This window comes from Cynocephalus volans, chromosome 10 (assembly GCF_027409185.1).
Source record: "Cynocephalus volans isolate mCynVol1 chromosome 10, mCynVol1.pri, whole genome shotgun sequence".
Taxonomy (NCBI): domain Eukaryota; kingdom Metazoa; phylum Chordata; class Mammalia; order Dermoptera; family Cynocephalidae; genus Cynocephalus; species Cynocephalus volans.
This window is the reverse complement of record NC_084469.1, coordinates 74,475,374-74,502,716: the sequence shown is the minus strand read 5'-3', so window position 1 is coordinate 74,502,716 and position 27,343 is coordinate 74,475,374. Positions and strand designations below refer to the sequence as shown.

Genomic DNA, 27,343 nt, shown 5'->3' with positions numbered 1-27,343 from the left:
TGAGATACTTGAGAGTAAAGAGGGATGCTACCAATATCTACACCAGGACAACAGGTGTAAACTGGGTCTGTCCCAGGCTAACTGGGATGGGACGTGGGCACCCGACTTAATCCCCCATCCTTTAGTAATAGAGTAGTTCATCCACAGCTGTTTGAATCTAGTTTAAAAGGCACCAAGGGGGCCTGGAAATGCCTTTGGCTTATTACTCAGAGAATGTTGCTCTGCGGTGTTAAAAAAAAATAAGCTCAGGAGGACTTGGCAGCTTTCCTCTCTGCTGTTTCTACGAGCTCTGCACGTCTAGCATGGCCAGCACCTGGATTATATCACCTCTGAGCTTCATAAACTTTCCAGGTAGGTGACATTATTGAAATCTTAAATTCAGTAAGGTGACCTAATTTGCCTTAAAACAAGGGTGACTGAATAATTTATTGTTGAACTGGGGCACTTGTGAGAAAAAAAGGCTGTGCTATTAAATTTATCCCAGAACAAATGGCATAAACCAGGATTGTTCCAGACAAAGCAGTCAGGAAGTGTGGTCAGCCTACCTCAGGTCAGAGTTGGCTGGTTGTCCTAAGTGACTGCAGAACTTGAATTGCCCAGTAATCGACATTTTGGAAACTTTTCATAGTCTAACCTTTAACTTGCTAGAGTTTTCAAGTATCTCCAACAGTAATCCCCCAACATCTTTTCCAAATAAGTTCTTCCACCTTTATTTTTGTAAAACAAATAACAAAAGTCACCATTAACCCCATGACAACTTGCCAGGCAAGGTTTTGATTCCCTCCCTCCTTCAAGTCCCATGTGCCCAATCAACAGTGTCAGGGAGGCAGTTGGCATTGATGTTAGCTTTTCCCAAAGGGAGTGTTACAAATATGGGCTTGGAAAAGGGAATGAAACATGGGTAGGTTTTCATCCTTGAGAAGTCGCTTAAATTTAAATAAGTGATTTGGTTTAAATAAGTGGTATGTCTGAAATGCAGGGAAGGAAAACCATGCTGTCAGAAATCATAACTCTCTTCCTACAAATGTCTCCCTACAAGTGACATGTTGGCTTAAGAGGAGGGGAGGGTCGGAACTGTGTTTTAAGGAAATCAGAATGCTTTCATGAGCTTGCTCAGCTCTCCTATAACAGAGACTAAGATAAATGCGTGTTGCTTGTTAGGCATATACAATTGCATGTCTGGAGTCTGTTAGTGCATTTAGTGCTGGTGAGAAGGGTGGGCCCCAGCCTCGGACATGGACAGCCCCATATCCCCCATCACCTTCCGCTGAATAAGGGGGATGGGGAGGAGGTCTCAGCCATTGGCCTCTTGCCAGCCCATAATGCATGGCCACGTAGGTCTGTTTCCTTAGGTGTGTTGTGAGAGCTTGTGTCTGATGAGCAGAGGGGAGCAGGTGCAGTCGCTGCTGGGTTGACTCCACACAAGGCTCCAGCCTTGGGCTTTTGCAGGGTGACCCTGCATGGTGACCCAGTGGCAACTTCAGCCCCAGGGTGGGCTGTGGCACAGGTGGTTTAGGCATGGCCACCAGCCATCTGACTGGTGGCCGCATTGCTGCCTACTCCTCGCCAGGCCTGGAAGCTGAAGAAAGCGCTCACTCCATAGGCTATCATCACTAAACACGCAAAGAACTGAAAGAGAGAGGAGAAGGCTGCTGAGGCTGAGTCAGTCTGCATGTGGCGCTGGGAGCGAGAGGGTTTCAATGACACAAGCAAGCACCAACTGGATCTCCTCAGATAGTATAACCTTGAGTGACGGCCCCCCCAGTGAAAACCAGAACACGATGTTCTGGAAACCTCACCACCTCCTACCTGGCCATACTCAGCTGTTGGTTCTGGGACTGCCAACATTACATTCTACAAGGGGGAAATAGGTAAAACCCACAGACAAGGTATGTCAGATTGTGATAAGGATATCAAAACTGGGCAGTGGGGCTGGCCCGTGGCTCACTAGGGAGAGTACGGTGCTGGTAACACCAAGGCCAGGGGTTCGGATCCTATATAGGGATGGCCAGTTCACTCACTGGCTGAGCGTGGTGCTGACAACACCAAGCCAAGGGTTAAGATCCCCTTACTGGTCATCTTATAAAACAAAACAAAACAAAACTGGGCTATGTGTTAAGAATGACTGATGGGTAGGAGCTACGTTAGACACCTAGCAGGGATTTAGTTTTAAAGAGGCAACATTTTTGAGATCTGAGAGCTACAGTAAAAAAAAAAAAAAAAATAGTGATAATAATAAATACAATAGAAAAATAAAAAGGCAATATTCAGGGGCTGGCAAGTTAGCTCACTTGGTTAGAGTATGGTATTGCAACACCAAGGTCAAGAGTTCGGATCCCGATTCCAGCCAGCCACCAAAAAAACAATTAAAAAGCCACCCTAGGAATTTTGGGGAACCAGTTCATACCTCTACATTAGCACTTATGGCCATATTCAGAAGCTCCATGTCTCTGTCCCCATGACTGAATTTACTAGTTTCAAAAACCACCTTCACTGGGAAGAGTAAGGAAACTCAAGTGCTAGTCTAGACTGTGGACTTCACCATGACTCCAGGCATGCTAATTAACCTCTCTGAGCCACAGTTTCCTTATCTATCAAAAGGGACTAGGGGTGGGGGAGGAGGGGGTGTGTGTGTCACCGGATCCTGGGAGCAACAAATGTTGTGTAGGGCCTTGAGCAGTGAGTGAAGCATGACAGGTGTGGAAGGGACTGCAGTTACTTTACTGGCCTGTTGACATGGGGCCCGAGTTTGGGCTTCATGGGAGAGCCCATGAATCTCCCCAAATGGTTTAACCCAAAAGGTTTTTGCATGTGTACTTTTCAAACAGGGAGGGTGCATAGTTTTTTATTAGATTCTCCAAGGCAGTATGTGACCTTAGATCAGTGTGGCACGACTGATTTACAGCAAAGATCAACAGTTCAAAAATTCAATGAAACCCCAAATTTCCATTGGCCAGAACGAACCAGTCCCCAAGCATTTGGGTTCCTTGAGGTTTTACTGTTAGTTACGAAAGCCTGATAACAGCCTGGCTCCTTTGTGAGACCCACTGAGAGTTTGGGTGACAACTACACAGGCGATGGCAGTGCCTGGCCTCAGACCAAGGGAGCAGTGTGCGTTCAGGGGTAGAGACCTTGGCACGGCCCCGTGTCGCCCCACAGACTGCCGAGGGAGCCCAAGAAGCATACTCACAGAGGCAGCTGCCCGCTGGTTATATGGCCGGGTGCCCTTCAGGGAGGTCAGGTCCACTGCTGCAGAGCAGGTGAAGAAGGCGGTGATGTAGAGAACGGTGGCACCAACATTAAAGATCATTAACTGGTGGGGGGCAGGGAGAAAGGCTTAAGACTTGAGGAGACTCTAACATTTTCAGGAGCTATGGAACCTCCTAGTTCCTACTGCACACCCCTTTCATAGCAAAAGGATGGAGATGGAAACACATGGGTTTTTCCCATTAAGGGGCTGGCTAGTTCGCTCACTTGGTAGTGTGTGATGCTGATAATACCAAGGTCAAGGGTTCGGATCCCCGTATTGGCAAGCTACCAAGAAAAAAGCAAACAAACAAAAGGGCCTCAAGAGGCAGCAGTCCCCACCCCAGAGCCGTCTGAGCAGGGAGCATAAACACATTAAGGCTGCATGTAGGGAGGGGAAAGGATGGGAAGGCCTAAAGTGATTGGGTCAGGGGCAGTGCCAGTCCCATGAGGAAAGAGGCCAATCCATAACCCATCTCTTCAACTGTACCAGCTAAAGAACTATGGGCCACTCCATGTGTAGCTCAGGGCCAAGCCCAGGCCCTTCCTGACACCACTGCAGGACTTGGCTCTGTGGCTGGTCCTAGGCGTGGGGCCTCACATCCCTCTCTGCCTCCAGTGGGAGAAATCTGTCTCCCTTCTGGCCACATCCCAGGGTTAAGGCCCCAGGGCAAATACCAGGGTCAGGACTGCAAGAAGTCCCAGATCCTCCTACCAGGATACTGAGCCAGACTGGCAGGAAGGGGACCTCAGCTAACAACATGACCACAGTCCTATATCCTAAATGGTTGGCCCCTGGAGCCAGTTAACAGTCTTCAAACTGGTGGCCCTCAAATGTTGTTTGTCTAATATTCCTTAATTACTAACATTTTAAAATTAGATTTCATATGAAACTTTCATATTAAAAAATACTAACATATCAAGATTTGGCACCGAGAGGCCTGCATTCCCATTAGCAACACCTGGAGCTGAGCAGAGGCAGCTTCCTAGGGACAGGTGGGTGTTGGGTTCTTCAGAACCCCTCCTGACCCAATTCACTCAAATATCCTGCCTGGCCCTGTGGGGGTTTGTAGCCCACATCTCAGAAAATCCGAAATTGTCCATCCTAATCCAGCCTTTTTAGATGCAGTTAAGCCCTCCCTGCCCCATCTGTTAAAAGACCCAGGAGCACAAGAAACAGTGCTCTGCCATCGTGGCCTGCAGAAAGAGGCCTACATCTATCAACAACTGTGGCTGGAGCCCCAGATCTGCCTGGAGATGCAGAGGCCTCCATCTCCAGAGACTTCTATCTTAGAGGCTCCTGGGACATGGGGCAGGGGGTTGCACCTTGAGCCCAGAAATCAGGCTGCCTCCCCAGTCCAATCTTCCCTCCAGTCCCAGCAGCCACCCTACAAACACTGCCTGGCCCTTGCCAGTGATGTCAAGATCTAACAAACCCATTCTGTCTTGAGGATGACTCACGTTTCCTCAGTTTAAAAAGTCATTGAATTCCAAACAATGCTGCCTAGTCCCAGCCTTGCTTGTCTTACAATCATGTGCCTCTCTTGCATCTCTGCTCACTGAAAGCCTCAGACCCCAGCTGCAGGGGTTTTCCGGGTCCCAGAAAAAAAAAACCCAGCAGCTTTCTGTGTCTGGCAGGCGTACTTCCTATGTCCGCTCTTAGCCCTGTGTCCAGAGGAGATTGACCTGGGGCCAACCTGGGTCGCCCATCCTCTCCCAGGCTGCAGGGTCCTTGTGGAGACAGCTGGGCGCCTGAGCCTGTCCTACACACTCGAGGCCCCAGCCTGGGTGATTCCTGACAGCTCACCCCAGCCTCCAGCCACAGGGCTGCCCGTCTGTGCCCAGCCAGAAGCTGACAAACCCATGCAACACAGGCTCAAATTCTGACCACCTCAAAAAGGAAAAATATTTTCAAGATTCCAAATGGCTTCTTGTGAATCCATCCAACAGCCCCCTCACTTTTCCTCCCTTCCTGGGACATCAAGCCTGTGTCCTCATGGCTCTCAGAAAAACCTGACATCTGAACCATGAATCCTCCACCTTCCCCACCCCGTCCAAGCCCAGCTCTGCAGGCCAGCTGAAGGTCAGCAAGGACTACAGCCAACCCAACCCCCACCTTGCCACTTCTCATTTAGGGAAGGTCATAGTGGTCCTGTCCATGGCCACTCCAGAGGCCAGATGATCAGCCTGGAGCCAACCCCCCATACCCCAGCACAGACTCACCACCAGCGGCCAGGGTACCATGTACAACTTCATGTGCAGCTGAAACAGGTAGAGGATGAAGAAGACGATTGTCACCAGCCAGAGGAACACAGCGACGAACATCACCCAGCCATAGGCTGGGTACAGGTGGTATGGGGTGTTGGCAATCAGGGCCCACACCAGTAGCCCCAGCACCTGGTGGACAAGACAGGGCCAGAGTCTCCTAGAGTCCTACAATGCTAGCCAGAGGCCACAGACCAGAGGCCCCCAGACCTTGGCCTCACTTCTCATTTAGTCAAGAAAAACTGATTTGGCTCCTGCTGTATACCACCATGCTGGGGCCCTTGCCTAATAATACTCTTCTTTCAGGTTTCAGCTGAGATGGTATGTGGTCCAGGACTCTTTCCCCACTCTTCCAGTTTGGGTTCCAGAACCCTCTTCTGTGCTCACATGCCCCCCACCCCCCCCCCGGAATGTGATTGTTTCCTTCCCCAGACTGTGGGTTCCCCGTGGTCAGGAACATGGCTATCTCACTCAGAGCTGTGTCCTGACACCCCTTTCAGGACCTGGGCCCTACCAGTTGCTGCATAACAGCTGCTGAAAGGAAGATCAAGTTGCTAGCATGTCCCTGAGGGATGGTCACAGTCACATAGTCCCAGAGGTGGGAAAAGAACAGCCTGTGTGTGCTCCCTGCTGGGCCCAGCAGAGATCATCACAGGGGCTTCTGGGTGACCTCCTACCTGAAACCCCACAAAGCCCTCTCACCCACCTTCTCCTACCCACCTTCCCTGACTCCCAATTGTCCTTCTGCACAGGTGTTACCATCTTATGGGTGAAACTAGACCTCAGAGAAACCAAGGGATTTGCCTGTCATACTTTTCCCATGGGGCAAGATAGGTCCTAACATCCCAGGAGACTGTGTATAGTGGCTAACAGTATGGACTGCCTGGTTATCTCTTACCAGCTGTGTGGCCTTGGGCTAGCTCATAACCTCTCTGTGCTTTGGTCACCTCACTTGTAAAATGAGTATAATGACCTTATCTACCTCATAGAGCTACTTAAGGATCTCTCTAAGTCCATGTGTGTAGATGGGAGCAATGGAAGTATTTGCTTTTATTATTCCAGAAGAGGCTAAGTCCTAGCTGGACTGCACAAGCCCCAACCCTCTCAGCCACAGGGAATTCTACAGGGACTGTTTTACCAACTCATCTGGAGAGGCTATCTGGGGGAACTTATCAGGGTGTGGCCCAGCAAAGAGCCTGCATTGAGGCAGGGCCCAGGGAGCTCAGGGGAGGCCCACAAGTGGTACTTCACATGTGGCCATCCTGGTCCTCCCCAGCCCCTTCCCAAACCCCTTCCTTGCTGGCTGGAATCCTCTAGGTTGGGGTGCCCTCCCTTCTCCAAAAGGGCATTCTCTGGAATCCCTGGCGTATAAGGGACAGGGAGGTTCTACCATGGGGTTTTGGAGAAAGCCTCCATTACCAATCAAGACACATGGAAAGTTGTCCCTCTTCTTCCCCTGGACAGTGTCCAGGCACATGGCACCAGCCCAAGGATGAGCCAACCATCAGTTGGATCACAAAGAAGCAGTTCAGCAGCAAGACCTATTTCCGGTGGCTGGTCTTTGTAGACAAAAAGTACCCCTAGCTGTTCACACCACCTGAGGGGCTGCTGTAAGCTCCTAGAAGCTGGTGCTCACCTGAGGGCTCAGGACCCAGAGCACAGCTGAGCTAGGGCAACTGCCAGCACCACCCCCAACCCCCCAACCGGAGCACCCCCACGAAGCACCAGAAGGGAATTTTTCTGCATGGATCCCCTTACACCTGCAGGGTCATGACAGGAATGGCCTGTAACTGAGCTGGCCCAGGAGTCCAGCAGCCCCTCTCAACTTCCTTTCTCCTCTTCCTCCTCACTCCCCGGGAAGGGAAGGGTGTGGCCCACTGGGGAACTGGTAGGTTGAGCCCTGGGTTTGGGAGTCAAGGGCTGGGCCTCAAGTCCTTTCTATGCTGTGTGACGCTGGGCAAGACCTTCCTCTCTCTGGGCAGCTCCACCTGGGCAACTCCAGTAAAGTCCTGTCACCCATCCACTAGAACACAGGAATTCCCTGTGAGGAATTCTGTGGTTTGTTCATTGCTGTATCTCCAGTGCCCAACCGTGCCCAGCACATAGTATATGCTCAATAAATATTTGCTTAGAAACTAACAAGCCCATTTCCTTATCTGTGAAATAGGGGTCAGAAACTGCCCTGCACAAGTGCTGTGCATAAAAAGAGGAAGGAGGTGACAATCTGGGGACTGCTCCTGGCCTTGTCTCCCCCACCCAAGAAGAGGCTCAGCCCAAGGTGGGAGGCCCAGAGAAGGTGTCCTTTTCTCCAGGGCTCTGCACTTGTTCCTCCCACACTATGGGTGAGTACCCAAAGGTCCCTGCTCCAATAGCACCCTGCCAGCCTCGGCTGCCCCGTCTGTGTGCTCCTCTAACCTCCACAGGCAGGCAGGCCTGTGTTTGGGGGGCCCACTTTACTGGCAAGGAAGGGTAGGTAGAGTAGCAGGGTCTTGCCTGCAGTCACACACCCAGCTGGGGCAAAGCCCTTAGAGAGCACCCAGGGCAGGATGTCTCAGAACAGTTTCCCTGCCCCCATCATCTTTACCACCCATCCTTAGGACATTGTGCCTGAAACAGACACACCAGGGGAGGCCACAAACCCCCAGAGCTGGGTGAGGTCTCTGTGCTGAAGGAGAAGAAATACTCTTGAGGCAGCACACCCCAGCACTTTCTGCAGGTGAGAACTGGGCATATCAAGGACAAACAACAATTTTATTTAAAGCAGGTTCCTTACGGGGCTCCACTGCCATTGTGTTGCTTGGTTCCACCTATCTGAGAGGATGTTAGAAGATGCAGTGAACTGAAAATCAAGAGCAGACCAATTCAGTACACCTATGAATGATGTGCACCATTACTCATAGACATCATCACAAGTCACGTGATGCCCTCCCGCTGCATGCCAGGCACAGGGCAGTGCCTCCCCTCCTCTATTTCATTGACTTACCCCTGAAACTCTCTCATGAGTCTGAACTCTTTGTTATCCCCATTTTCCAAACAAGCTCAGAAGGAGATGTGCCCATGGTCACCATCAGTAAAGGGCAGGGCAGCATTAGAACCCAGACCTTCCTTCCCTAAAACCCACACAACTGACATTCATTTAGTTACAGGTAAAAAATGAGGGCACTTTGGCTGGCTCTAAGGGCCAGGATGGGCTGGGCACTGAGGCTCCTCCCTGCCCTGCCCTGTGTTCCAGCCTCACCCCTGGTTTCCAGATCAGCAAACTCAGCCTCTGGGAGATGACGCCACTGGATAAGCAGTAGGAATTTCTAGTGTTCCTTCTGGCTGTATTGTCTGGCTCTGTGCCCAGGGAGCTGCTTCACTTTCTGCCCTAGAACAAGGAAGGTCTATCCCTCCATTTGAACCAGACAGACTGGTTTCTCCTCCTCCTTGAGCCCCCAGGGAGACCTCATGCTCAGAACAGGTCACCCTTACATTTGCTGACCCCTTGGATGGCCTGGGTGGCCAGCTCTGGAAGCTGCAAGACCCACTGGACCCCTCTCCTGCTGTGGACCCCCAGTCTAAGTGGAAGAAGGGACCAAGGGACCTGTCCTCTTATAGCAGGGTTTACCCCACTGCTCAGAGCAAGGAGGACAGAGGTAGGTAGCTGGAAGCAGGGATGGGGTAGAGGCCCAGACTGCCCAGAACACTCTTCCTGCAACTGAAACACCCTCTTGGAGCAGAGGTCTCTGTGTGTGCATATCTCTGCCTTCATCTGTTCAGCAGATATCTGTTGAGAACCCACTGCTGTGTGAGCTGCACCAGACAAGAAGCCCTACTCTCATGGAGCTCCCATTCTACCAAAGAGAGCCATATAAAAACCCCCAAGATAAGTAAATAGAAGTGGATCACAGGATAAGTGTGGTGGGAAAAAAATCCAGTTGAGAAGGCGGATGAAGCAGTGGCAGCAGTGGGGTCATTGCTGCAATTTTAGGTAAGGAGAGAGATCTCACTGGCAAAGCGACATGTGCGCAAAGACCCTGGGAGGTAAAGGAGGGGGAGACAGCCATGTGGGCATCAGGGGAAGAGCAGAACTTTGTGCCTTTACCTCTCTGCCCCTGCATTCCCCTTGCCTGCTTCACCTGTCCCCGTCTGTGACTGACTGGCGCGCACGCGCTCTCTCTCTCTCTCTCTCTCCCTCTCCCCCTCCCCCTCCTTCCAAACTCTGAGGCCCTTGCAACACCTCCTCAGGCAGAGACTACAGATAACCAGAGAACTCTCTAGAAATCTCAAGGGTACAGAGCCTTTTCTCTCCAAAAACCTGAAGAATTTGAATTAGAAACTTTCTCTTTAAATAAGGACTGCAATGTCAAAAAGAACACATTCATAGGACCTTTCTATCGCCAAAGAGTTTCTAAACAATTGGGCAACAGAGAGGTGTTTTTGTTAAAACCACTTGCAGAATCAGAGAGGAGAGATTCGTCACAAATGTTTGACCCACAGGCATTCCTAGCCCCAGTGCACCCCTTCCTGCCGATTTCTCCAGAAGCTGCCAACAGTGACAGCCAGCCAGGTCAGGTTTGTGCAGTGCCTGTGCCCTTCAGTGACTCTGGGGGAGATTTCTCCTCTTATCATTGTGGGTTGAATAGTGTTCCCCAAGATATGTTCAAGTCCCAACTTCCGGTAGCTGTGAATGGGACCTTATTTGGAAATAGGATCTTTGCAAATGTGCTCAAGTTAAAATGAGGTCATATTGGATTAGGGTGGGCTCTAATTCAATACCTGGTGCCCCTATAAGAGGGACATATGGACACAGAGACTCACATGGGGAGGACACATGAAGACAGAAGCAGAGATTGGAGCGATACATCTACAAGCCAAGGAATGTCAGGGATTGCTAGCCACCACCAGAAGAGGAGAAAAGCATGGAACAGCTTCTCCCTCAGGGTCCCCAGAAGGAGCCAACCCTGCTAACACCTTGGTTTAAGACTTCTGGCCTCCAGAACTGTGAGACAATACGTTTCTATTGTCTTAAGCCACCCAGTGTAGAGTACTTTGTTACAGCATCATAGGAAATGAATACATTTTTCCCAGCTACTCTTTGCATCTGTGGATGGGTGTCACGATCTTAACTGTGTGATGTTGGCATCAGCTGTGACAGAAGGCTGGCCTATCAACTCCTTGGATTCGAGCTCTGGCCCTGCTAACTTACTAGCTGTGTGACCTCAGGCAAGCTGCTTAACCTGTGTCCCAGTGTCTTCATCTTCAACATATGCCTGCCTCATAGGGTGGTTTTGAGATGTAAATGAAGTAATACAGGCCAGGTACTAGTGCCCAACACAGCCCTAACACTCAACACATCCTGATGTCATTATCACTCTGAGGGGTTAACAATGTGGGCTTCGAGTCAGTTCTCTATGCCTGGTTTCCTGAGGTAGTAACAGTGCGTGCAGCTCCTTGGGGCTGGGCCTCAGTGAGATAATGAATGTGAACTCAATCACCAGGCACAGGGCCTGGCACAGAGAAGGGCCTGATGCCAGTGTTGGCCCGCCCATCTCACAGATAAGGCAGCTGGGAGGAGGCCACAGAAGTCCAGCCCAGCCCTAGGGCCTCTCTGGAGCTGTACTCACTCAGCTCCTCACAGGCTGGGGGTTCTTGAGCAGTCCCCTTTAGCCCTTTAGACCTCAGTCTTCCACCCTGTACAATGGGAGCAAGGAGGTTCAGCCTACTGTTCACAGTCTGAGGCCCAACACTCCAGAGGACCCAGAGCCCACCCTCCCTTGTTGGGGAGGGGCTCTACCAACCCCACAAGCACTGAGCTAACTCCTCTCTTGCCCAAAGATGGTCACCCCAACTTTCCTTTTAATCCTCCCCATATCTTGGGCAGGGTCAGACCCTTGTAAACTCGCTGTGTAGCCTTGGGAGAGTCACCTAACCTTTCTGGTCTCTTTCTTCATCTGACATGCGAGGGAGTTGGGAGTGTATATGTATCCTGGTCACCTCATAGATGTGTTGTGCAGGTGAAATGATGTGAAAGAAAAAATTAAAAGCCATAGCAGTCATGAGGGTCCACAGACTGTCCAGGGGCCAGAGGGAGTAAATCCCAGAGAGAGGGAACCTTGATCCCTGGAGCTGCCAGGAGGGAAAGCACCTCAGAGCCTGGAAGATGACACTAGGGTCTAAACTCAGCAGCTGCTGGGGCAGGCGGGTCCAGAAATGACCTGCTGGGCTGGGTGGGGTCTGCGGAGCAAGAGAGCAACCCACTGGTGTCTGGTAGGAATGCAGGCTTGGGGTAGCCTGCGCTGCTACTTTTCAAGCAATACTAGAATTCTGGATTTTTATGTGAAATCTTCAGCTTTGGCAACTAAACCAAATGTTTTAGAAATAATGCGAGAGCAAGGGACACCGACTGCTGGGAGGGGCTAGGTAACGATCCCTTCCACAGCCCCCAGGCCTCCCTTCCCCCCACCACACCATCTAGGAAACCAAGGCCCAGGGCAGTGAAGTGAGCCCTTCCCAGGGATCCCCCTCACTAGGGATGCATCTGGGCAGCCTGAGGACACTTAGAACTTGACCTAGCCCGGCCCGGCCTCCACCCCCGCTCTGGCCCTTCTCCCTCCAGTGAAAGGGACTTTATAGGGACAAAAAGCCACCCATTGTGCCACACGAGACAAAGGGTCAGGGGACAGAGGCTCCAGGCGCCTGGGCTGGCCACAACATCACCACACACCACCCGCTCCCTGTGCAAGAGGGAGGGCTGGGGGGTAGGCACCTTGGAATTCCCGACTGCGCATTCGAGAATCCTGGAATCATCGCACCCCAGCTCTCCAGGAAGTGCGAGAGCAGACTCAGAACCCAGCCCCACACCAACCAGACCGGGGGAAGAACTTATCAACTCCCAGCCTCCCTTCTGTTATCTGAAAGTGAGCATGTGAGTTACCAAACTGAGTCAGTCAGTCATCAAACAACCTCTCCCAAGGGCCCGCTCTGTGCCAGGTGCCATTCCAGGCCCTGGGAGCTTGGTGGCCCGGGTCCCCACCCACACCAGCTTCCAGTTCAGGCCCTACTTCTTGAGGCTGTCGCTGGGGACAGCAGGCCCAGGGCCTGATCCACCTCCAAGGCTTTGCAAATACAGCCTTCATCACGTCACCTGTTATTCCAGAGTTGAGAGTTTTTAAAATCCCAGAGGTGGATGGGGTTTCTGCACACTACCCCAATGGCCGGGCCACCTCCAGAGCCCCCTAACGAGGTCCTCCAGCCCCTGCGTGCCTCTTGCATGTTGAGGATCCCACCATGGTTCCTTTGAGGTCTCCCCTCAGGGTTCTAGAAAAATCTCCCTAACATGAACTCAAACTACCTCCTACTTAACTCCAGTTCCCATTCTGCCCTCTGGGGCCAGACCAAGTAGGTCCCCTCCACATGCAGCCCCCAGGTGTGAGAAGGCAGGTGAGTCACACCCCTGAGGACTTCTCTGGCTCCCAAACAGGTGGCAACACTCCCCATTAGGGTTCCCAAAACACAGAGCTCACAAGCCTGCTAACACCCCTCCTCTCCTCCCTCCCACAGGGGTCTCCTAGTCCACCCCATAAAGCCTCCCTGAACCTCCCCAGCACAAAGACCCCTCCAGCCACACTGAGCTTTCCCAGGAAGGCCTATCCCCTCGCAAAGCCCCAGGTTGAGTCCTGGCATTCATCCCCTCCACCCGCCACCCTCCTCATCCACCCCACCAGGCCCCCACTAGTTGTTTCTCTCCCAGGGCCTTCCTCACTCTGGGCTTAATTCTCTCTCAAGGGAAGCACTTGGCCCATTTCACAGATGAGAAAGACTAAGGCTCTTGGAAGATCTGGACCTGGCCTATGGTCATGCATTGTAAGGGGTGTGGCCTGATTAATTCTGTGGCCCAGACTCCCTTTCCCCTGTCACCAACTCCCAGGAGGTGGGGCCACTCCCCTCGAGACCACTTTGGAGGGAGCATTACTGCCCTAGAGGCCAGAGCAGAGAGGGGGCAGGGGCAGATCTCGAACCCAGGGCAGCCGGATAACAGGAAGCTCATGTTCTCAGCACTCAGGCAGGTCCCGATCCTCCCATCAGCTTCCAGAAAAAGAACCAACACCAGCTGTCCACATGGGCTGTCAGGAGCATATGGAACTTCACTAGCTTCATGATGCCTGGCCTCAGCCTGCTGTTGAATGGGGGGTGGGGATGGCCTGAAGTAAGGGTCTTCCTCACTCCCTCTCTGGACTTCCTGAGACCCCAGTTCTACTCCTGACAATGGCACTGATGTTCTGAATGACCCTGAGCAAGCCCCACTCATCTCAACTTCAAGGAGGGGCCAGTGCCCCCATCCTTGCACAGGGTGGCAGTTGTGAAAACACTCATCTGATGTCTGACACTACTCCCACCCCCAAATTAAATTAGCTGGAACGTCCCAGAACAGGCTCAAACCTATTCCCAAGCAGTTCATACTCCAGCCCCTGCCTGACCATCAGCCCTCTCCTCCCTGTAAGCCCCTGGGGTGGTGGCCTGGCCTCTGGCCTCTCCCCCTTGGCAAACAGGAAGGGCCAACCCAACCCAACAGCAAAGGCCCTGGCAGTATCAGGTCTGGGCTTGCCAGACTGCCAAGAAAAGCAGCCCCCCACACCACCACCCAGGTTCCCAACCACCATGGAGACCAGGCAGTCTGCCCCAGCCCCCAGTAGCTCCCCCAGATCATCTATGAGTAGGCAATCAGGACCCTTGTCTGCACTGAATTCTGCCACAGACAACTCACCAGCTGACAAGGAGCAACCATCACTTGCCACAACAGGAACAGCAACCGTCCACTGCATGTGGACAGCTTTGCAGACTTTACCCCCATCTGTCCCTGGTATGAATGTCCTCCTTCCACTTATAGATGGTTAGGAAAACCACCCAAGGTCACTTAGCCAGTAACACTGAACTCAGGGCTACTGCTCACCTGCTGTGTGATCCTAGGAAAGTGCCTTTCCCTCTCTGGGCCTGAGGGGGCATTCAAGCACCACCTTCATAGCTTTTGCCATATCCACAAATACCTGTACTATTTTTTTACTCAATATTCTCCTTTATTTGAAAGTTTTTTATGTTATCGTATTTTTGAAATTCGTAATATATATGACATGGTAGGTAACAAAATAGTGTATTCAGCATGTCTCCCTTTTCCCAGATACTCAATTTTCTCTCCTGGGGCAAACAAGAGTGGTTCTTATGTTTCTCTCCAGAGACTACACAAACACACACATACACAAACACATTTCAGACAGATGTGTCTTGTGTCTGTATATATTTCTTCCACACAAATGATAGCATCCTACAGACACAGCTTTGTACCTTGCTTTTTTCACTTAACCGTACAGCCTAAAGATTATCCATCATTACATATGGAGCTGCTTTAGTTTTTTCCTTGAGTAGAAGGGTTTTTTTTTTTTTTTTGCTCTCTGCATTTTATGTCATTGCACAAATGTATCATAATTTATTTAAACAGTCCTACTGATGGACTTGTATATATCACACAAATAAGCTAATTTTATAACACTGCACTCTAACAGAACTAACCAGACAGCACAAATAAGGTCATTTTAAAAAGAAATTTCTAAATCACTAATAAGCGGGAAATCTGCATTATCTATCATAACAGAAACTATAAAATTAAATACAACAAATATGTAATAATGTCAGTACAAATACAGTTTTCTCCCAGGTTCTGGAGCTCTCTTTCATTAAAAAAAAAGTGTTGGAATGGTGCTGAAGGCACGTTAGCACCACACAGAGGCTGTCTCCTCTATGGTAATCTTTCAAGAAGTGATTAAATGTAGATGATGTGAGACTTTCCAAGTTCTACACAGGAGAATTTCTTTATTACCTTGGAGTAGAAAAGCCTCAATTTCTAGAAGTCAGGAACAAAGAAAAAAAAAAGAAAGAAAGAAAGAAATTCAGCAACATAAAACTAAAACAAAATTCTGCACGGAAAAAACACCGCAAACAAAGCTAAGAAAACAAACTAGGAAAAAAATACATGTAAACATTCTAGAGCTCCTAGCAGTTGATAAGACAAACGCAAGAACTCAGGCAAAGAACACAGACAGACAATGAGATACAAATGGCTTCTAAACATCTTTTAAAAGGTTAACCTCACTCATAAGAGAAATGAAAATACTACTACTCTGACTATCCTCTGGCCTGTCAGACTGGGACACATGCAGGGGAGGGTTAAATCCCTATGTGGGACAGGCACCTACTAGGAGGCCCACTGGGTGAGGAATGGATGTGACCTCTATGAACGGCACTTGGCAAAATCTCTACCAAAACCACAAATGCACATACCCTGCACATACCCTCCAACCTCGTGGTCCCTCTCTAGAAATGTATCGCACAGATGCACTCAGTGGCATGTGCTAGATCATTCCTTGCAACAGGCTGTGTAACAGCAAAAGAATGGAAAACCCAAGTGTCTGTCAAGAAAAGGATTAGGCACACAAATCACATCGCAGCTACACGATGGAATACTACAGAAGCCATAAAAGAGAAGTAATTGCACTCCACGCACTGAGACAAGAAGACCTTCTAGACACGTTTTCAGGTGAAAAAGGAAGTGTGCAGAAGGATGTGAATAGACTACACCTCTTGGATAAAATGGGGGGAGGCAGAAATCCATAGCCACATTTCTGTATATCTCCTTAAATAAGTTGTTAAAATGGTATGCAGGAAACTAAGAGGTGTGAGCATGAAGGAGTCAATTCTAACCAGAGGACAGATTTTTCACTGTACTCTTTCCCACTCTATTTTATTCTTGAGCATGGTAAATTCATTACCTATTAAAGAAAGTAAATGAAGATATAAAAAAAAATAAAGATGAACGCAGTGTGATGTGCACTGACATAGAACATCCCTAGGTTATCGCCCTGGGGGAATGCATGGAGGGCTCCCACCTGTGGTTTTTAGGTGAGGTCAGCGGTTAGGTGTAGAAATTTACATGGGCTGGCCCTGTAATGGCACACAGGTGATAGTTGCCTGGGGTGAGGGCTCCTGGGAGACTGGTCAGGGATGAGAGGGACCACGTTTTCACTGATCACCCTTTGTGCTGTTGAATGTTTTGCAGTATGGCTGTATCATTTTTTCAAAGAACAAAACAACTAAAAAAACCAACAATGGGTCCATCAATAGAGAACTGGCTAAATGAGCCAGGGCTACAGTGACACTATGGGATACTCTACAAGAGTCAGAAGGAGGGAGACAGGTCTCCACTAAAATGGAGAGATCTCAGATGGACTGGGGTGAGGGGATGAGAAAAGCCCCTTGCTGAACAAAGGATACAGAATAAAACCCTCAATGTTTTAAAAAATACACAGAAAAAGGACTGGAAACAACCCAAAATGGAAATACTCCCTTAGGGAGTAGGGTGGGTGATCCAAGGACAACTTTAGCCTAATCTGTATAGGTTTTTATTTTTTAAGGAGAATGTTTTCATGTATTCATTATGTAATTATGAATTAATTCCCAAACACTCACCTCACCCCCACCACCATAAGTGGGGAGTGTGGAGGGAACTAACATCACACTTGGCTGCCTGGTTAGCTAAGTTGGTTAGTGTGGTGTTAACACCAAGGGCAGCCACAAAAAAAAAAAGTTTAAAAAAAAGTACATGGGATTTACTTGCTCTGCGCTATGGAGCTGGGTCAGAGGAAGATGGTGAGCATGGAGGAGACTGTGCTAAGAAGACTGAACCACCCACAAACCTCAGTGCTAAGGAAAGCCCCAGGAGTCCCTGCCACTGCAATCCCAATGTGACCACCCCCTGCTCACACTTCTCAAACCCCAACAACCTCATCTAGTCAGCCCCTTCCTGGAGGTCAGCGTTGACTTTCAGGCCCTGCTCCCCACCTGAAGAGGAGCTAGCTGGCCTGCCTGTTGGGGATGAGCCAGGATCACCATAAGGAAGAACTTTCTAACACTCCCAAGTTCACAAGGATGGAGCAGGCAGACTTGATAGGGACTGAGCTCTCTGTCCTTGGAAGCATGCAAGCTCATAGTGAAGATGCTGCCAAGGGATCCCTTATACTTGCATAAGAGCTCTAGGATTCTGTGACCCTATGAATCCTAACTGCTCTTCATTCCAACACACACTGTGCTAAGCCCTTTATAGGCATTATCTTCCATATTCCTCACAATCTCACCATTCTTATAAATAAAGAACTGAGGCTCAGGGAAATTAGGGAAGTTCCCCAAGATCACACAGCCAGGAAGAGGCAGAGAGGATCTGAACACAAAGCTCTCTGCTTCCAGGCCTATGCTCCCGCCAATAATCTCAGTGCCACCCCATAAGATCATTGTGCTCTAGAGGCAGGTGAACCTTCTGATCTCTCTTTATTCACCTGCAAACTGGGAATTCTGTGGCCACCCCCAATCCCATGAAGTAGGGTAAGAAGGAAGAGAGAAGGTGCCAAACATAAGTGCCTTACTGCCACAGGACTTTCTGCCGCAGGACTTTCATGCAGTTTTGATGGCCTGGCCTCAAGGATGCCTTCTGACTGCCAGGCCTTTTTACAAGCTATGGTCTGCCCTGATCCTCCCTCTTACTACTCTCTTCCATGAATCTCCCTTCCTGAAGTCTCCTCCTTCCCCTCCAAAGCACCCTAGGAAACTACCCCCTAAAAACAAAACAAAACAAAAAATCAAGAAGCATAGGTAGAGCCAGGCTTTGGATTCCCAGATCTGAGTGGAAATCCCGGCTTGCCACCCTACCCTATCGTTTTTTTTTTTTTCGTTTTTTCGTGACCGGCACTCAGCCAGTGAGTGCACCGGTCATTCCTATATAGGATCCGAACCCGCGGCGGGAGCGTCGCAGAGCTCCCAGCGCAGCACTCTATCGAGTGCGCCACGGGCTTGGCCCTTGCCACCCTACCCTGTGTGACCTTGGGCAAGTTCTTCATCCTCTCTGAGCCTGTTTCCTCATCAGTAAACCCAGGTAAGATCATCCTTCTCCTCAGGGATTGGGGAGGATTTAAAAAATAAGAAAGAGATGGACACTCAATGGCATTCACTTTATACTTATTCTGAAAAGGTTCTGGGATATACCATAAGCAGATAACCCCACTTCTACATTCCTCCACCCCTCACCACACAAAGATCTGCAGCATCAAGGCATTTTTTTTTTTTACCAAAAGAGTTGTTTCTAGATCAAACTTATCTGCCTCCTATTTTAGAGGCTATCTGCATAAATTCATGTTTCCCTTTTTGCCTAGGCTGCTAGGAAGCTCAACAAAGAATCAATAGCCTTAAACTTGCTACAAGTCAGTTCCCCACTCCACACCACCAACTTTTCAAAATATATTACTTTAACTCTTCTGTCTTTATGTATCTTAATATCATATTCCATCTAATGTTCCTTCTGAAATTAGATGGGATAGGGGTCGTGATAAATCAGTGAACACTGCCTGACATCTGTTAAGAATACTGAGGTTGGTTCTTTGATACTGGATGAAAAGTATATTTCCTTCTCAAGGAGCTGGGGGCATTTTTACCCACCTTCCCTTCCTCCTACCACACCAGGAACATTCACCAAATCCTGGGAAACAGAGGAATTTGATGGGGAATTATCTTCTACCTTCTCATTTACTGCCTCAGTGCAGCCTTCCCTGATCCCTCCAGGGGAGATGCATCCTCTGGGCACCGCAGGCACTATGCCTGAGGTCTCCATCACTGCCTCCACCGTGCCAGACCCCGTGCTCAGCTGAGTGTGGCAATTAAGAGCATGCACCAGAAAAGTCAGAAAAATCACTCCTGTGGAGGAGGGCTGTGAGATCTGGGGCAAAGAACTGACCTCTGAGCCTCAGTTTCCTCACCTGCAAAATGGGGCAGAATAAGAGGATATAAAGCCCTTGGCAAAGGGCCTGTAGTGTAGTGCTCGCCTGATCAGTGGGAGCGAGCACAGCTTCCCAGCAGATGGTGCTGCTGTTGGGTGAATCCCTCCCGCCTCAGACTCAGTGGAATTGTCCGTTGCCAGAGAAACAGCTCATTCCTTCCCCAACAAGCAGATTGCTGAAGGAACTAAAAGGTGCAGGACTTCAGAACTCTGATGGGAGACCCTCATCCCCCCTCCCCCCAGAAAGCACAGCAGGCGGGGGGGGGGGGGGGGAGCCCATCCCCCTCACACCTAGTCCCTGAGAGGCTGAAGACCAAATGAGTGCTAAGCTCTACCACAGGATACTTGGTGAATCCTACCTTACACCTAGACCTCAATGTCTATAACTGCTTCGGGCTGGGCTGCTGAGCCCACAGGGAACCCCCAAATCAGGAACATAAGCCTCTTCCAGAGGAAGCTACCAAGGACCACAGCAGGGCCCTCCTCTAATTTCAATTCCTTTTATTCCCCTTATCACAGTTCTCACTATTCAAATACAAAATTAGCTACATGCTTTGGTCGTGATCACCAGGGGAAATCCACCCTCTCTAACCCAGTCATCATCCTCTGCCCAGCAGAGATCACCCCACTATTCCAAAATTTCCTAAGGCTGCCAACAGAACCAAGTCCCTACTGCTCACGGGGACCCTCAGCTTCTGGCTACACCAGAAAAAAGCACTTCAACTCCAGCCTCACTAACCTGTTGGCTACTCCCTCCAGCTTTCCTTCAACTTTCCCATCACCAAGCCTTGGCTCACACAGTGGTCCACCCTCGGAAGCCCTTTCCCTACCTCTGCCTCAGATTTCTGTGAAGTCCCAGCTCAAAGGCCACTTCCTCCAGGAAGCCTTCTTGGATGTAACTCGATCTCCCTCTCCTCTGCCCTTCTGTACCACTTCGCACAAGCTGCCTGGCTCTCTCCTGGGCAGCCCCCAAGCTGCTCATCTCTGAGCTCTTCACAACCTGCACAGAGTCTAGCACTTAAGTAGCAGTCAGGTCAGTGGTTCTCACCACCTGCAGACTTAAATTAGTCCAGAAAGTGGGCCTTTCCTCCCAGAATATGGAATCCCACCTCCCCCAAAATAACTCTGGGATAAGAGTTTAAAACATAGATTTCTGGCTGTATTTCCTGAGATTCAAATTCCGCTTCCACATTTTTTTCAGGGGGTGGGGTCCAAAAATCTGCATCTGAAACAAACTCCCTCCAGGAGATTTCCGAGGCTGGGATGGAGGAGGAGGGCCCAGGAAAGGAGATCTGAGAAATCCTGAAATAGAAATAGCCCTAACCCAGGTGGAGGTGGGTGCTCATCTGGTGGGGTGCGGAGATTTGATCTCAGCCCAGGGTTTGGCACCACTCTCACCATCCTGCTCTCCAGCCTGAGCCCGGCAGCTTTACTAGAACCCAGCAGTAGGGGGACAGTGGGGAAATGCCCATTCGCTGGATTGTAAAGGAAAATGGGTCCTGGCTCACTTCCAATTCCACCCTAGTCTTCTGAAAACTGACCAGGCCCTCAGCCGGTGGAGAAGCCTCCCACAGGAGCAGCCACCCAGCTTCCAGACCCTCACAAGAGGGTACTATGGAAAGAAAGCTAACACCCCCAGGCCTGTAACTAGTGTGTGAATGGGGTGGGAGTGGGGGGGAGGTGGCAGAAGGTTCGCATTGGTCCTCCTTAGCAGGGGTCTGCCTGCACAGGGGTCTGGGAGGGTATGAGTCTTGCCTCTGGCTTACCACAAATCCCTTCCTCCAGAGCAGGGCGTGCTATCTCGGCCACGCCGGGCAGGCCAAACCGGCTGCAACCCGCCGGCGGGTCACCCAGAGGAAACCAGAAGGGCTCCGCTCCCGCGAGGGAGCCGACAGGGCCGTGCATGAGAGTATGTGTTGGGGGAGCGGATGTGCGTTCTCGATGAGTGTTCTGGGGTGCAGCCACGCGGAGCCCTGGGAGCTCGGCAGAAGGTAGGCCGAGAGTGCTGGGTTCCCTGGAACTGTCTGGGCAGAGAGGGAGAAAGGGGGAAAGGGATAGGAGAGGGGAACAGGGGCAGACAGAGAGAGAAAGGGAGAGGGTGGGGAGAGAATTGTGCGCAGTGATGTCGCTTAGGTGGGCGCTTCTGTGTGTGGCCGCTGGTGATCACCATGGAAGGGGAATAATAGGGCGTTGGAAAGTGGGCATTGTGAACATGGTTGCTCACAGGGACGACCACGGGGACGTCTCGAGGTGAGAGGGCTCCAGGGTGATCTCGGTCGGGGCCGTCCATCTGGAAGCGCCCCCGGGGTAGGCATGGCGCGTCTGTGCGCGTGTGAACCTGGGTTGGGGGAGTGCAGCCCCGGAGTCCCCCAACCTCTCCTGCCCGGGGCGGGACCCCTACCCCAGCCCCACGAGCCCGCGCGCGCCCTCACCAGCTGCAGCAGCATGAGCGCGCCGAGGCTGGAGCGCACGAAGCCCGGGTCCGGGCGCAGCGCGGGGACCGAGGCGCCGGTGCCCTGCGCGGGGCTGCTGGTCCGCGTGCTCACTTTAGACGGGAACTCCGCCATGGCGGCTCCGCTCGCCTCCCGCGGTGGGTGCCGGCTCCCGCGCCGCTCCTCCCAGGGCGCTCCGGCTCCTGCTGCGGCTCCGGGCGCTGCGCGAGGCGTCGGGGCGGGGAGCCAGCAGCCGCCAGGTGCGGCCAAAACCCCAGCCGGGCCCCGCCCCCGCCGCCAGGCTCGCCCCTTTAACCCCTTGCTCGCCGCCTCTGGTCCAGTCTCGACCAGTTCGTAAACTGCCGCGTTCACTTCACCCACAGGGAAACTGAGGCTGGGGTCAGCGAGATGGCTCCGCCAGAACCAGCCAAGACGGCCGCGCCTTTCTTCCCCGGGGAGAGCCGCCTGCTGGGAACTCCCCCGCACCCTCCGAGGCTGTGACCGTTCCTCTGCGACCTCCTGGCTGGTAGCTTCGGCGCCTCGGAATAAACTGGTGGTGGCTCCCGAGTGGACCACTCTCCCAGGTGTTTCCAGGCGCTGTGTGTCCTTGGCCGAGCCCCTGCGCCTCTCTGGCAGTCTCTCGGTAAAAAGAGTTCAGCATCCCTGCACAGCGACTCCTGAAAAATCCCCGGAGACCCAGCACCAAGGAGGGGAGGGGTGAACTGTGGGTGCGCGGGGGAAGGGGGCGTCCTGTTTACGGTTATTGATGCCGTTTTTACTTCTGAACGAACATAGCTTAGAAGATCGCAGAGCTTCATTCAGTTGCCTCATTTGTAATGTGGAGATATGGAGAGACCTCACCTCACAGAGCTGTTGTGGGAATAAATGAAATATTGCATGGAAAGCCCCTGGCACGAGAGTGAGAGGAGTGGGGTCATTGAGAAGGTGGGAGATGATGTTGGGGTTACGGTTTACACACACACACACACACACACACACACACACACACACACACACACACACACACACACACACACACACACACACACACACACACACACACACACACACACTCTCTCAGCCACAGAGGCTTGTACAGATAGTTCATTTATTTAATCATCAACCAATGTTCACCGAGCACCTATATATCAAGCCCTATCCCAGGACCTGGGGACACAGCAGGGAACAATATAGATGAGGCCTTCTTGGATCCCACTTTCTAGTGGGAGTGACAAGTAATAAAACAGGGAGGAAACATAACTTCAGATAGTGACAAATGCTGTGACTAACATAAAACAGGGGAATGTGACAGGAAGCGATTTTTAGATAGTGGGGTCAAGGAGGACCTCTCAGAGGAGATGGCAATTATGCAGAGACCTGAATCATGAGTAGGGACTAGCCTTGGAAATCTGGGGAAGAATTTAGTAAGTGCAAAGGCCCTGAGGTTGGACTGAACTAGACAGTTTGAAGAACAGGAAGAAGGTCGCCGGTGGGGCTGGAACAGAGGCAGTGAGGGTAAGATTGGACCTGTGGTCAGGGGCCAGATCACATAAGGCTATTTAGATGACTGCACTAGTGTCCTTTGGCAGCTGTAACTAGTTACCACAAACTTGGCTTAGAACAATAGAAATGGAGGCCGAAGTCTCAAGCCAGTTTCACTCACTGAGCCATCAAGGTGTCTTCAGGACCAAGCTCCCTCTGGAGGCTCTAGGGGAGAATCCCTTCCTTGCCCTTCAAGCTTCTGATGGTGGCTACTAGGTTCCTTGACTTGTGACCTCACTACCCTATCTCTACCTCCAAGGTCACATTGCCTCCTCCTCTTCTGTATGTATAAAACCTCTCTTATAAGAAAACCTGTGGTTGGATTAGGGCCTACCCAGATAATCCAGGATAATCTCCCCAAGTAGAGAATATTAATTTAGTCACTTAATTTGCAAAGATCCTTTTTCTTTTTATGGCAACTGGCTGGTACAGGAATCCAAACCCTTAACCTCGGTGTTATCAGCACCGTGCTCTAACCAAGTAAGCTAACCAGCCAGCCCCCTTTTTCTTTATAAGGTAAAATTTACAGGTTTCAAGGATTAGAATCTGATTTATCTTTGGGTGGCCATTATTCAGCCTACCACAATGATGGAGGAGGGTTAACATTTTAAGGTCAGGGTTTTTTTTAACATGGCAGTGACAAGCTCTGATGGGCACTTTGAAAATATCACTGGTTGCTGCTGGCTTAGCCCTTTGCCTACTCCAATAGATGTTCAGCCCCTTCCCGCAGTGCACACGGGACCCTTCCCTTCCCACCACCCCACATACAGTAGATACTCTAGAAATGAAAATGCTTCTTGGTAGCTGCAAAATTGTTATCCAGAGACCAGCCTCTCTGCAGACCAGTCCAAGTGCAGAACAAAGCTCGGGTGAGCCCTTAATTTTATGATGACACAGAAAACAACAAGATGATTGTTTCTGAGGCAGATTCTAAAACAGTAGTGTGTTTTTGTTTTTGTTTTGGTTTGGATCTTGTTTTTTTGGTTAATCCCACTTTCATTCCTTTCAAATGACAGCAAGCAAGACTGAATCACTGCACTGTTTTATTTTGACATTTTCTTCCAAACCAACTTTACTCAACCCCAGTCAGAAAAAGTGGGAAGGAACCTGTCCCCAGACTGGAACCATCTGCCCACCCAGAGTGTCTCCACTGGCACCACAGGAGCCCTGGATTCTTGGGATGGGGTGGGGAGACAGAGAGCTGAGCTGGGGACGAGGAGCCTATCCACTCCACCGATTGGTCTCTCTTCCCCAGGGTCTGAGCAGGCCATCTCCACACAGAATACTTGCAGCACATGTCTCACTTCTCAATTCTGCAAAGGCTGCCTGTTCCAGCCAAACCCCCACCAGGTGTTGGGCCTGTGCTCCCTTTATGTGGGTTGGGGGCATGCTGGAGAGGCAGTGGGAATCAGGCACTGAGCAAATGGTTAATGTGTACCTTAGGTGCACCAGGCACTGGAGACAGAGCTGTGAGCTGGGGTAGGGGCCCTACCCTCAGGGAGTCTAATGGGGGAGACAGACAGGATGTACAAGACGGAGCTCGGTGCTGATAACACCAAGGTCGAGGGTTCGAATCTGAGACCGGCCAGGCATTAAAAAAAAAAAAAAAGCTGTACAAACCCACAGATAAACAGATAGTCACCAATTGTGATCATGTTACCACAGAAAAAGCAGATGCCATGCAAGAGAATAATTCTGAGGACTGGAGGATATTACTTAGATAGCCAGGTTAGGGAAGAACATTTGAAAAGAGACTTGAAGGATGAATAAGAATCTATAAAAAGAAGAGCATTCCAGGCAGAGAAAACTACCATACGTGCAAAAGCCCTGAGACAGGAAAGACACTGGGGTCTTTAAGAAAGGATAGAAGACTATGAGCTGGGGGAATTAGGGAGAGATGAGGGTCAAGAGGCAGCCAAGGGCCAGATCAGCTGAGTCTTAAGCTCTTGGTAATGGAGTGGATTTTATTATTAAAAACAGGCTGTGGGAGGATAGTTACACCATTTGATGTGCAGTTTTAAGAAATTCACAGAAAGTTTCCTGTGGGGTTCATCTAACAGCTTCCAGATGTCAACTGTGGGAGGTTGCTGATTACAATCAGCAAATATTGATTGAGCACTTTTCCACTTGGCCCTTTGCTCGGTGCTGTGGGGTTGGTTAGTTTTGATTTCTTTATTTTTAATTGCACAACTAATTTATTAATTTATTTCATTGCATATCACACATACATTTCCAAACCTGCACCCTCCTCTCTATTTAATCACTGCTAAGTGTTTGGCGTGTCCTATCAGATCTCCCCCCCCCCTTTTTTTTGTTTTCACTAACAAATGTATATGTAGAAATTCAGAGACTTGCTTTGTGTGTAATTTTTATTTTTTTATTAGGTTTTTACCAAAAATAGGATTATGCTGTGTATATTGAAACTTGACTTTCACTTAATATGTCTTAGAAATTCTTCCATGATAGTACGTGGAGACTAGCTTCATTCGTTTTTACTGAGCGAGTAGTTAGTGTGTACCTGAGGTGCACCAGGCACCTAAACTTATGGTAATATTCCACAGAATGGCTATTCAATAATTGTTTATGCATTCCTCCCTTTGGTGGACACTTACGTGGTTTCCAATCATTCTTCGCTACAAGAAATATTATATAAGCATTTGCTATGGGTTAAATGTGTCCCCCAGAAGTTCATGTATTGGAAACTTGACCCACATTGTAAGTGTTCAGAGGGTAGGAAATCCAATTATGGCATTTGAAAGGTAGGGCCTGTAAGAGGTGATTAGATTGTGAGGACTATGCCCTAATGAATAGATTGATTCATTCAGAGTGATGGGCTTGGTTCTGATGGCTTTATAAGGAGAGTGAGTGAGGTTATCTTTCTTGCTCAGCCCATTCTCTCCATGTGATACCCTGCGTTGCCGTAGAGAGCCACCACCAAGAATAAGGCCTTCATCAGATATATTCCCTGGACCATGGACTTTCCAGCCTCTAAAACTCTAAGAAATAAATTTTGTTTCTTTATAAATTAGCCAGTCTCAGGTATTCAGTTACAAGCAACAGAAACAGACTAATACAGCATTCTTATTTACATATCTTTGCACACATGTGTGAGACTTTCTATTGGATTTAATCTTTGAAACAGAACTACTGGATAGAAGGGTATTTGAATTTTTATTTTTTTTGTAGTTATTGGACATCCCCAGTAAGAATTAGAGACCTTAACTATTTACCTACTCCCCTGCACATGTGTGATGAGCACTTTTTTAAAAAACTCATTATTTCTATTTACATTTCATAATACTTAGCTAGTAGAGCTGAGTCTCCTCTTAAGCTTATTGACCATTCATATTTCCTTTTCTGTGAATTTACTGTTTGACCCTTTGCCTTTGTGTAGTAAAGAATTTAAATTTGCTTTGGTTAGAGGGTGGTGCTGATAATACCAGTGTCAAGGGTTGGAATCACCATGCTGGCCAGCTGCTGGAATAAAAAGGAATTTGAATTTGCCTAGAGAGAGATCTGACCTGTGCCCTCAGCTTCTGGGAGGTAATCTCTAAAGTCTTGGAATGTCATCTCTGTTAGAAAATGTTTTTGTTTAGTCACCATACCAGCCGGCTGCCAAAAAAAAAAAAAAGAAAGAAAGAAAGAAAGAAATGTCTTTGATTAGGGGGGGGATGGCCACACCAGATAGTCTAACAATATGATTTACAGAGGAGGCTGGTTACACAAGGTAATCTAACAATGTGGCTTAGGGTGGGGGCTTTGGGACATGCAATATTAGCTCACATAGCTCGACTTCCAGAGGAGCTGAAGACTGAGAATAGTTGCTGAGAGTTAGCTACTGAGAGTGACTAACAATGATTACATGATGGAGCCCCCCAAAAGATCCCGGAGACCAGGACAGTTTACTTGGATGGCAATACTCTGTGCATATTGTCACACATCTATGCTGGGAAAATAATGCTGTCCGTGACTCCACTGGGAGAGGACAATGGAAGCTCCAGTTTGG

At 49.8% G+C, this 27,343-nt stretch overlaps 1 protein-coding gene across 1 annotated transcript; it reads right to left on the bottom strand.

The window, feature by feature from the left end:
- Positions 1-694: 694 nt before the first annotated feature.
- Positions 695-21,998, bottom strand: PLLP (plasmolipin). The gene is made up of 4 exons (XM_063113224.1): positions 21,796-21,998; positions 5,470-5,643; positions 3,191-3,313; positions 695-1,629 (listed from the first exon to the last, which is right to left on the bottom strand). Exons 1-4 carry the CDS (start codon positions 21,928-21,930, stop codon positions 1,513-1,515), a joined length of 549 nt encoding a protein of 182 aa, XP_062969294.1. The 5' UTR covers positions 21,931-21,998; the 3' UTR covers positions 695-1,512.
- Positions 21,999-27,343: the final 5,345 nt, after the last annotated feature.

What these genes read in the sequence shown, in the direction of transcription:
- PLLP (XM_063113224.1), bottom strand. Translation starts at nt 21,930, where the DNA reads ATGGCGGAGTTCCCGTCTAAAGTGAGCACGCGGACCAGCAGCCCCGCG. An exon ending in CGCTCATGCTGCTGCAGCTG is followed by an intron (nt 5,644 to 21,795) that starts GTGAGGGCGCGC and finishes CTTGTCCACCAG; the next exon opens with GTGCTGGGGCTACTGGTGTG. An exon ending in TGGTACCCTGGCCGCTGGTG is followed by an intron (nt 3,314 to 5,469) that starts GTGAGTCTGTGC and finishes GCCCCCCACCAG; the next exon opens with TTAATGATCTTTAATGTTGG.